We start from the raw sequence: 11585 nt of genomic DNA, 5'->3' as shown, positions 1-11585 counted from the left end.
TTAAACGATGAGAAACAGAGACATTCTTACAGTACTCCTGGGAGCCTGATTCTGTAAAAAAACTGGTTTGAAAAGAATGCAGTATTTCATACTGTATGTAAACAAAACGGATGGCTTCTGCAAATACAGCAATTACCTATGTTTCTCTCACTGAAAAGACTCAGGAGGTATGCTAAAACAGTGCTTATATAGTCCTGGACCTCGTCATTAATAGACATGAACACTGTAGTTCTTCAACGATCAAAGAGTTCCATTTCACTTGTGTTGTAGCTAAACACATAGTCTAATTCCTCAAAAAAGTCAGTAAATCAGTAATAGCTGTGTGCCTGTCCCATGGCTTTCAGTTCCCACTGGTGAACAAAGGACAAAGTGCCAGTCGATGACGCCTAAAGGAGACACCACACCCTACCAGGTTGTGTGGGAAGCTCGCCGTCTGCCCTGTGTGACAATGAGAGAGGCCTGTCTTTAATACAGCCAGGAGTTTGTGACATTTTGTTGGAACAGTGTTCCAGATCATGGAGTGAATGCCTGGATGCACAGGGTATACTGGAGGGTGTAACCTATGCTGCTCAGTGTGTCAGAGAAAGGACAACACACCACAATGTAGAAAATACTGCGGATTCTGACTACCACTGACAGATGTGCAACTAACATTTACAGTGTGTATTTTGAATTATCTAGATATCTAATCCTCTTTCGTGTGCCATCTGGGAAAAAAACACTTAAAAACTTGGACTTGAAAGTTGTAGATCAAAAACTCTGGTTTATTTCAAAAACAGAGACATACACACAGGCATGTGTGTCGGACTGAGTAAATCTTAACACGAACACCTGCAGGGAAGGTCATTCTGAGGAAAAAAAAACAGGCGTGCATTTCAAAAAGGGATAAACACACATTATCATCAAGAGGGAATTATTTCTTGATTTTCTACTGCATTTCTTCTCTAGTTCAGATGGAGGAAGAAAAATGCACTCTTCCCTGTCTACCAATAGTGAAGGTTCATTAAAAATAAAGAAATAAACACCATGCCAATGGTTTAAGCTAGTGCGGTCCCCTTAATAACGCTCAATAGGTGCCATATAAGACACCACTGACATTACTGGATTTGTGATTTTCACATCAGGTAACACTCCATATTACCACCCAGTTCTTACAGAACTATAAATACAAATTAATTAGTTAGTACTGGACAATTTATCGTAGTTATTGCACAATTATAGCTTATCAGAAAATGTAATTGTCAGTTTCTTCACGGATCGATTTGCATTGGTACTGTTGGGTATGGTACAGCATTCACAGATTTTCTGAAATCACAGGAAATCACAGGAGTCTCTTTTAAGGAGTTCTGTATGTCCCTTGTACAGAATTCCAACTTCCCTTCTTACAAGATCCCTGTTTTTTCTTCTCCAGCTTGTTTCTTTAATTAGTCCCCATTGACAAATCTTGTAGTTCAGCCTGAGCATTACATGTACATAGAAATATAGCGTACATACAACTAGTTATTACAAGTAGAAATCTTGTTTATAGTAAAGCACTTTAGATCACCTAAAAATACAGGCAACTTGTGAACAGTTTTGAATGAAATGTTGTGCTGCATTTGTTGCAGTGACTAGGTTCACTGCAATATGGCAGTAGGCAGGTCACTCAGTGGATCAGAAATCAATGAACATCATTACTCACAGGTGAACTATCCATGTAAATACGCTATGCTTTTTAATGGATGAATTTTGAAGAATGTAGATGCTTGTGCAGCAGTTATTAGAATTATTTTCATAAATGCAGCATCAGCATTAGTATGTGCTTTGGCCACAAAAGTCTTACTTTTGTGAAAACATCCATTTGGGCAAGTGTTTCTGTGATACACTGAATACCTCAGAATGTTTTTTTTTGTTGACGGCAAGCTCCGAACCTTAACATTTTGGAGAGCAGTATTTTGGGTCATAAGTAACTCTAGAGTGATATTTCTATATTTTTTATTGTATGTTTTAAGTTAATGAACACTTTTGATAAGTACTACAAACTTCAAACTCTAGGAGGAGGCTTATGGCAAGCTCTGCTGCATATAATTATATGGTGGTCTTATCAGGGGTAGCAGAATTTAATGAAAGTGTATTATTAACCTATTTAAAAATTGGGACTAAAATTCAGGGACTATACATTTCTCCTTATATAATGTAGCAATTATCAGTTAATTATCATGTTAGTATGGTAAATCCAAAACCAAACCAAAAGTATTACCCTTCTGTATTTCCCTTGCCCCCTACCAGTACTGTAGTACTGTATTAAAAGTCACCAGGAATGAAACACATACTGACACCCGCACACTCACACACTTGTGCATAAACACACACACGCTGTTCCCAGAAGATATCAGCACAGTAGAAACTAAACGTCCTAGATAAGACAAAACACAACGTTAGTCCTGCAACCCTGCAGCGTCACACAAGTGCACCGTTTCGGCCAGAGGACGCCGTTAGCTGTGCCAGCCCCTCCGTGTTTGAGCTAGAAGATGCCAGGCAGCAGCCTGTAGGGCACGGCGTCAGTGTAGCGTTTCCAGTCCTTTCCGTACTTGCTCTGGCAGCGGTGTTCGTCCCGGATGCAGCGGTGGACCAGCAGGATGGTCATGTACACGATGTAGAAGTAGGGCAGGAGGTGCCCCGCCCCGCAGGCCATGCAGTAGGCCAGCGAGCCCATCAGGTCGCCCGTGTAGTTGAGGTGGCGCGACACGCCCCAGAAGCCCGAGATCATCAGCTTGCTGCGGTGCGTCTGGCCGTCCGCCGAGCTGTAGGTGCACTCGATGTAGGCCGGCTTGCGGCCCCAGATGGCGCACTCCCCGTTGGTCCGGCGGAAGAGGTCCTTCTGGTGGTTGGTCATGCGGAACACGTAGTATCCCACCAGGCCCAGGAGGAGGACCCCCAGAGCGTTGATGGTGGACAGCTGGACCGGGTGGTAGACCAGGTACAGGCCCTGAGAATGACACCAAATGACCAAATTCAACTGTGAACTACAAACTTCAAAAGGCCAGTTTATACTGTGAACAACGACATTCAATAGATGACATTTGGTTTAGACATTTGGTAAAGTGTGATTTTGCTATGGACAACAAACACAGTCTAGGTCAGTAGGAGTTCATGAACGTTCTGCAATTTTAGTGAGTGACACTGCCAGTGGACTATGAATTGACCTTAAGAGGAGACTTATCACCAGCTCTACTGCATATCATTCTATAGTCATCTTAACAAGGGATGCCAATAGGTGGCAGAATGTCTGGAAAGTGTGTTATTTTTAAGCATTTCAACATAATATCTGGAACATTGTGTTAAATTGAGCAACTATCTATATCTATGGTGCACCCACCTGCAGGGTATAGAGGAAGGGCAGCCAAACACAGTCCCCCCAGCCCAGATACCAGCCAAAGTGGTCGTGGCAGATATCTATGGTCTTCAGATACCACGCCTCATTCCAGAAGAAATCCAGCACGTAGATCCCCTAAGAAAGCCACAGGTTGCAAAGCAGATTGAAGCAGATACTGGACCATAATGTTCTACTAATCATAATCACTACAGATGGCTGCATAACTGGGTGTAACTCTAACTTAAAGTTCAGGATAAGGGCGGCCCGTAGCGTAGTGGTTAAGGTAAATGACTGGGACACGGAAGGTCGTTGGTTCTAATCCCGGTGTAGCCACAATAAGATCCGTACAGCCGTTGGGCCCTTGAGCAAGGCCCTTAACCACAGCATTGCTCCAGGGGAGGATTGTCTCCTGCTTAGTCTAATCAACTGTATGTCACTCTGGATAAGAGCATCTGCCAAATGCCAACAATGCAATGCAAAAGAGCTGATTCTCTGAATTTGGTATAGAGTTAGATTTAAAAAAGAAACCATTAGAATGGCTTTCCTGTGTCAGTATAAATGATACCCTTAATATAGCTGTATCTTAGAATACACAGCCGATTGAATGAAGTGCTTTAATCTTTATGCTTTGCTCAAAATCAGCTATTACTGATAAGCTTTAAGAGTACACATACAACCAGATTCACTGAACATAATTGTAGATCTGAGTTCAGAAAAGCCTTTGAGGGCAAGGACTTTGGATAGTCTCGCTTTATCGTGATAACTAGAACAAAGGGCACCAGAGCAATGCTACTAGGAGGAATATCACAATCCCCTCTCACCTGAAGCACATTGACCAGAACCATGGAGTTTGTCACTTCGCCGTAGAGCTCCTGCTGTTTGGCAGCATACGATAGATTAATGAGCGTCCAGGCCACTATGCCCGGTCTCCCGTTGAAGAAGAGCTTGAAGTCGAACCACTTGCCGATGCGGGGGTTGAACTCGATTCCCATCATGTAGTTGTAGAAGAAATTCCCAGTGAATTTGCTGCGGAAGAAATCCCAAAAACACTAAGAAAATGTCTGACCCTGAGGAGTGAATGTAAACCGTCTTTACATTACCAATACATTTTCTAGCAGGCAGAGCAGTGCACGTACCAGTCTTCTGCATTCGTGGGGAAGACGTAGGCCTTGATGAATGCAAACGTGGACACGGCGTAGCCCAGGATGTTGGTGCACCAAAGCAAGGGGATCCAGTTGTCGAAGATGATGGTGGGGGAGAACCAGTGGAAGTGATGGGCGTTGGCAAACCACAGGGCGTGAGTGATGAGCCATGACTGCAGGCCGTTGATCTGGTACTTGTTAATAAGCCCTGGAAGTAAATTAATGCACAGGCTTGAACTCAGTTTTACACTGCTTGCTCTCCTGTCCTCCATTTTCCTGTCAAAACATATCTTTGTCGAATACATTTTCCATAATTTTACCTGTCACACTAATTTCCTGTGGAAGTCATACACCCAAGGGAGTGTGCCATCTCAGAGCTTTCCTTAAGAGCTACTTAATCTATAAACTGGTTCTGTAGCTGCAATGCACACATGAGTCAATTAAACATGGCCGCCTCAAAGCAAACACTCCCTTACCGGCAGGAGTACGAGCTCCATCCTGAACACCTCCCACGTAGCCAGGCAGGAACTTGTGAGTGACATCGGGAATGCACATGTAAAGCACCACCTGGTTGAACAATGGTGCATTTTCACAGTGAGCTTCACACAGACAGTTGGCTTTACACAGTTGGCTACGGTTTCACTGGTCATGTTCTCATGAAGACCATTGAGGTCCAAACGTCCACCATTTGCATGGCTCAGTAAAAACCCATGTGTTTATTTGAGTATAGATGAAGTGTGCAAGTCCTTTCCTTTTATACTTTTTCTGGTCCTATGGTCATTATAGTTAAAGCTCAAACACACACACATTCACACAATTCAGACATTTCAGAACACAGTCACACACATTTAACCCTTTCAGTCCCAAGCCCAATATAGAGTGGCTTCAGCCAAATCCCAAGGGGTTTTGACTATTGAGACAATTGAGAAAGTTTATTTGGGTTTTAATAGGGGCTCGAAACAATAATACCCCGGCCATTTTGATTTGTTGAAAAGGTATAAGGTCACTCTTAGGATTTTACGGTAGTTACATTTGAGAGCCATATGTACTCTTAGGGCTTAAAAGGGTTAAATAAACCGTGTAATAAGATTAAAAAAATAAAAAATAACTAATAAAAAAAAACCGAAAATCTCATCAAAGACTTTGACACTCTGCTATGCTTTGCTGGACTACATGTCACGGCGGGGAAGACAGAGGAACCAGAAGCAGACACAGGGGTGTGGAAAATGACAGGTTTACTAGCAGATAAACTTATGTAATACCGTATAAGAGCAAGACATGTTCTCGGGATCATTCTCTTTTTCTCTTTCTCCTCTTCTGCTGTTTTTCGACGCACCCTTTTTGGACATTCGCTTCAGTTCATCTGCTCCGAGACTCGGACAGAGGCTGAATGCAGCACAGCGCACTACCAGGCCTACGGACACACCTAGTTACCTCGCGGTAACTTCGTGGACTATAGCGAGTGGAAACTGGTGTACCCGGAACGCTACATCAGTTAACTCCTGCAAAGCTCACCAAAGAACAACAGCAACAAACTTTTCCACCCGGAAAAGGGACCGCGAACATCCTTCCAGCAACCGAGCGGACCAGACAACAACGCGCGGCAAAGACGGGAATACCCCAGCTTTGCGCACCTCTCCAGGACACACATTCACAGCACCATCGCGGCTCCCATAAGGACAGCACGTCTTTTGGATCCAATGCGTATGGACTCAGTAAGAGAACAAACATTCAGGCATAGCCAGTGCTTAGTTTAGTCTAAACTGTTTTTGAGAATCTGCGTTCTGTATTTGCCGTCTTATCATTGGAATGTATTTTGTCAGCTATATATATATGTACGTGAATTGATTGGCCGTCTTTCGCGAATATATAGAGTAACTACGCAAGTCGTCTCTTCTCACAGCTAACTCTAACACTGACACACCCACTTTACTTTCCTTTGTTCAAGCGACACGCGCGCTTGTGCGCGCCCACACACACGCACACACACACCCTAACTTCCCCTACTAATTCCCGTTAGTTTATCTGTTCTGTGTTTGTACGTTTGCTTTATAAATATATTTTATTAAACCCGGTGTCTATTTTGGCGTCACATAGACATGAGAGCCGAGTTAAAGCAGTCTTTCGAAGAACTTCCAACCTTCAGGTTATCGGTATGTTCAAACATTAATATTGGTTATTTTAATTATTAATTAAAATACTAAATTTGTGGTTAGATATTTCTGATAACAGTAATTTTATGAGACTGATTACTTTTTGCAGTTATACTGCTACATAACATTAATTGGCGCCCTGGTTTCATAGAGAGTAAAATCCCTACGTTATTTGGCAGCCCGTGTGAGGACCCTACATAGTATTGTACAACTTCTAAGTTAGTTGAGATTAGTATATTAGTGCTATGTACAAACATGAATTGGAGAGAAAGCAGGAAGTAAGGAATGCAAGATTGGAATGGAAGGTTGAACCCCGGAACTACCGTAAACACCCAAATAGTGGGGCACACAGACAGGGGAGTGACTGGGAGAGTAAACATTCAGACTCAGACATCACAGGGGAGTGACTGGGCTAGTAAACATTCAGACTCAGACATCACAGGGGAAGATGAGTGCAAAGACTAATGAATATAAACAGAACACCAGACATGAATATGAAAAATAATAAATTACAAGAATAATGATAAATTAACAGACAGAACACAGGAACATAACACTACATCAAGGAAGCAGGCCCTTCCTGGCCCCGCCTCTTCCCTCCTGTACCTGGAAGGACACCCAGATGGCGTAGATCTTGGCAGCGGCCCAGGTGAAGGACGGGGCGCGGCTCCAGATGGACAGGAGGGTGGCCCTGCCGGCATACAGGTCCAGGAGGGGCTCGGTGAGGGAGCACTGGTACTGGTCGCAGGCCATGATGAAGGAGAAAACAATGAAGGGGGCGAAGCACAGGAGCAGGAGCACGCCGCTCAGGGAAAACCAGTCCACTTCCCTGGGAAGACCCGAGCAAAAGGACTCAGGTCAGGGGAGGGCAATTCTGCCCCTGGAAGGCTGATGTGTATGCCGGTTTCTGCTTCCACCAATTACCCTAGCTAAATGAGCTAATAGGCAGCATACATCAACGCTAACTGGCAAGATTAGATAACAGTAAACCTTTTCACATAGGGACACAAGAACAGTCATTTATTCATGTGCTTATCAAGTTGTGTAGCTGAAATTTCAGATGTTAGGTAGTGTAAATGGTAAATAGTGTAGTTACAGTATTAATTGCAGTTCTGTGCCCAGACCCAAACAAGGGGTGAAAGACCCGCTGCTTTATTGATACACACATTTTGGCATCTACATTGATTGCTGTGGTAAGGACATAGGCGTGTTTACATATGTTAACTAGTTTAAAGCTGGAGGTGCATTTCTCCAATATGGAACAACTCTTAGTGTCCTAAACTAGCTTAAGAATGCCCTTCTCATGCCAAAATCTAGTCACGATGCAGAATTCATGTGTCATATCAGACAACATCAGCAGGAGGTTGATACATGCATCCTTTTTACTTTGTTACTTTCCACTCTGCATGAGATGCAAATAACTGTACAAAAAACTCTTGAAACTCGATCTGAGCAGTCAGACTCGGGCGCGTTTGCAGAAATGCGGTTTTAATCGCATTCAAACCACTTGCAGATGAGGTTGAAATCTAATTGGAACAAAATCAGATTATATCTTGTTTTGCTGTTCAGATTTAACAAAAATTCCAATCGAATATGCAAAACAAATGGAATTGTCTGGACTTGTCAATATCCCAAGGAAACATAGTATGTCGATCTCGCAATGCAAGCCTTTTTACACCAACACACATTTGGCTCAGGCTTAAGGTTTTCCCAACTATTTGAGTTAGGATTCTAAAAAAAAGGACTAATATTAAACGTGTTATCTGTAGCTGAAAAGGCTCTATCTGAAATGTTCGATGACTCACCAAGCCCTTCCCCATTGGCCCCGCATCTCATCGTCACTAGGCCCCTCTCCATTGGCTCTGGCCTTGGTGTGTCTCTGGGTAACCACCGTGGGTTCGTCGGCAGTCATTGCACCTTGCAGAGAGAAAGACGCAAAAGGACATGGACTAGGACGCATACCAACAAAAATAATATCAATAAAACAATGAATAGCCCTGAAGTGTCCTTGAAATAACACCAACAGCTAGAAGGACGTTAGCATACGATTCAAGGAGACTGGCCTTAAATCAGGGTCGGAATGTTGATATGGCTATCGACTTCCTGTAAGTATCTGACCCCAGGATTTAAAAGGGTGTTCCCCAAATCAGTTTTTTTTTTTACAGGTGCATCACGCAAGCATTTACAAGCTTGGGCTAACCCAGGGGTGGGCAATTCCGGTCCTGGAATCCAAGTTTCTGTTTCCAACCAATTTCCCTGGCTAAATTAGCTAATAGGCTGTATATACTACCACTAGTTAAATCGTAGATTAGATCACAGTAAAGCTTTTCATGTAGGGACACAGGAACAGTCGCTGGCTGTCATTCATGTGCTTATCAAGTTGTGTAGCTAAAATTTCAATAAATGTTCAGGCTAATAAATAATTAAGACCAGAACTTGGCATCAACTGCAGAAACATTACAGCCCTCCTTACCCATCTCTATACTAAATAATGTATGTTTCAAATAAAGCCTTATAACTTAAATGCATTTGACATGTTATCAATTCATCGAGCTGAATATCTATAGAATAAAACAGGGGACAAAAGGACTATACAAACATCAAAACTGGTGGAGAAATATGATTTTTAAGTATATTACGAACAAATCCATTTCTTTGTTCATACAAGTGACTAATTTATGGTACGCAGTAGCTTGGCGTTTCCCATCACTACTCAATAGGGTTACATCTGAAATGTAAATCCACAACCTCACAGCAATTTTATTTTCTCTCAGAACACTACTCTCTATGAGCATGGAGTGTAATCTGTAGTCATATCAGATAAGACACATATTTCATGGATACTTGCTACAATATATTCTTATGTTGTCCATTTTGCTGATCCGTGCAATCTGTGCCTATATTTTCCCACGCATTACCTTGGCCTCCTGACTGTATTCAATTTCTGTAACCTGAACCCCTTTGAAATAGTAGAGCTCAAACTGCAACAAAACTATTACAGAAGTAAATACATCTCACCTCAGGTCAGAAGATAAAGGCTTCAACAATAACAATGAAATACACCACAACCCAAACCAGTCTGTAAATGCATGGCAAAAGGCTTCCTCATTGATATTACAGAAGTGTATATTGCGTAGCCTACCATAATCAGGTTGAGCGTAAGTAATCTACAAGTGGGTGTGGTTTAGAGTAAGCTGCAACATTCAGTTCCAGTCTATGTAAAATGGTCACATCGTGATCTTTAGTGTAACTTGGTCTCGTTTACATAGAATCTGATTGAGATGGGTTTGTAGTAGGCTACTTTTAATAATCTACTGTATCATGTTTGCTTTCATTTTTATTATTTCACAATGGCATCCAGTTTGACTTGGAATAATACCGTTCCAAAACATTTATATGGCTTAAACGTATTTTCATAGAAACTGTTGCTTCTCAGTTCGTCCGGATGTCATGCAAGCATCATTGCTGGTTTGCAAACAGACATTTACTTTCGTTTTATATGAACTTCGAGGGGAAGAATGTAATCATCTGAGGAGCTACAGTACATAAACATGTAAACCGTTATAGTCGTCTATAGAGGTTGTGGCGTCGCATTATTTAATTTGGCCACTGCCTTACAAAGGAAATAAACAAGATGCTCCCTCTGAGAACTGTTGCTACACGTTGCACAATAAACTAGAAGTGAGAGATCAGCAAAAATCACTGTGAAAGAGGGCTAGTAAGTGAGACATACTCCAGAACAACTTTAGGCCGACTGCTAGAATTCCGTACAGTGATGTTTTTATTTGATTTTGATTTTTTTTTTAGCTTTTTTCAAACCAGTTTTCATTTTGGCCATATAGAGGTACAGAGTACATAGAGGTACAGAGTAATTGCAGAGAGACATCTTAAGTTCTATTTGACGAACCGCTTAACAGGATCTTAATCATTAATGTGCCTATATTAAACACTATTTATGTATAAATATATGCCTATCTATGGTGTCAACCGGTTGTGAGCATTAGGCCGACATTTAAACATTAAACCATCCCAAAGAATAGTTTGTACATTTACATTCACAAAAACCCTGAAGCAAGATAAGCATTCCCACTTTTACGACCATGTATGTTCATCCATTGCCTTTATATTCATGTTTTAGCAATGACAATAACAGAACAAGCGTTTAGGTGTAAATTAACTTGAATGAGCCCCGAGGTACTTTCAACCCAGATGTGCTTCACTAAAGTTGCATCAATAGGCTACCGGCTATTGCAGCTAGTAACATGTTGCAGAAACAACCCCACAACCATTTAAATGTCAATTTACTAAATAGCTAGGCCTGTGGAGAATATTTGCTTGATACATACAGTAGACAGCTACTAAAGTGCGCTAGCCTGCAAGCTGAATAATATAAACCATCCTAGAATTTGCAATAAGACGAAAGGAAGTAATTTGATTTAACGACAACAAATTATAATCGAATACAAAAATCTCTGACTGACGAAGGTTTACTCACTTGTATATCTTCCAGAAAGGCGGTTTTTGTCTCCTAACAGCTCCAATATAGGCTTCCCAGGCGCTTATGAAACAGTACATGGAAAAAATGCACGATCGCGCCGCCTTTCTCCTTCATATGTTAATTAGATGAGAGCGTCTAGCCAGTACCGTCTCCGCTAAACCGGCACCATACTGCAGCGTCGACTCTTGATTGGACAATGGCTCTCAAGCCACTGGCTTCTGCCTTAACCGAGCTTTACTTTTCCCCTGCGGACCAGTCATCGTCAGTGAAGGTAGGGCAGCAGGGTTATAAAATGACAGATGTGTACTGTGCAGAAACATTTGATAAAAATCTTGTCCCTGATATGCATCATTCAGGTTTGAACAAAACCTGATTAAAATAGCACAAGTTACAAAACGTTCTTACTCTTGAGTTGTCAAACAAAGCAGGACAGAAAA

The 11585-nt window shown here is 42.0% G+C and overlaps 1 protein-coding gene across 1 annotated transcript; it reads right to left on the bottom strand.

Annotated features, from left to right (window-relative positions):
- Positions 1–743: 743 nt before the first annotated feature.
- dhcr7 (7-dehydrocholesterol reductase) lies at positions 744–11218 on the bottom strand. The gene is made up of 8 exons (XM_061245349.1): positions 11146–11218; positions 8456–8567; positions 7257–7479; positions 4974–5064; positions 4492–4705; positions 4177–4381; positions 3359–3490; positions 744–2968 (listed from the first exon to the last, which is right to left on the bottom strand). The coding sequence occupies exons 2-8, from the start codon at positions 8560–8562 to the stop codon at positions 2504–2506; spliced, it is 1437 nt and encodes a 478-aa protein (XP_061101333.1). The 5' UTR covers positions 8563–8567; positions 11146–11218; the 3' UTR covers positions 744–2503.
- Between the last annotated feature and the right edge of the window lie 367 nt (positions 11219–11585).

This window comes from Conger conger, chromosome 6 (genome assembly GCF_963514075.1).
Source record: "Conger conger chromosome 6, fConCon1.1, whole genome shotgun sequence".
Classification (NCBI taxonomy): Eukaryota; Metazoa; Chordata; class Actinopteri; order Anguilliformes; family Congridae; genus Conger; species Conger conger.
This window is presented reverse-complemented; position numbering and strand designations above follow the sequence as displayed.

What these genes read in the sequence shown, in the direction of transcription:
- dhcr7 (XM_061245349.1), bottom strand. Translation starts at nt 8,562, where the DNA reads ATGACTGCCGACGAACCCACGGTGGTTACCCAGAGACACACCAAGGCC. An exon ending in CCATCTGGGTGTCCTTCCAG is followed by an intron (nt 5,065 to 7,256) that starts GTACAGGAGGGA and finishes TTGTTCAACCAG; the next exon opens with GTGGTGCTTTACATGTGCAT. An exon ending in TGGAGCTCGTACTCCTGCCG is followed by an intron (nt 4,706 to 4,973) that starts GTAAGGGAGTGT and finishes ATTTACTTCCAG; the next exon opens with GGCTTATTAACAAGTACCAG.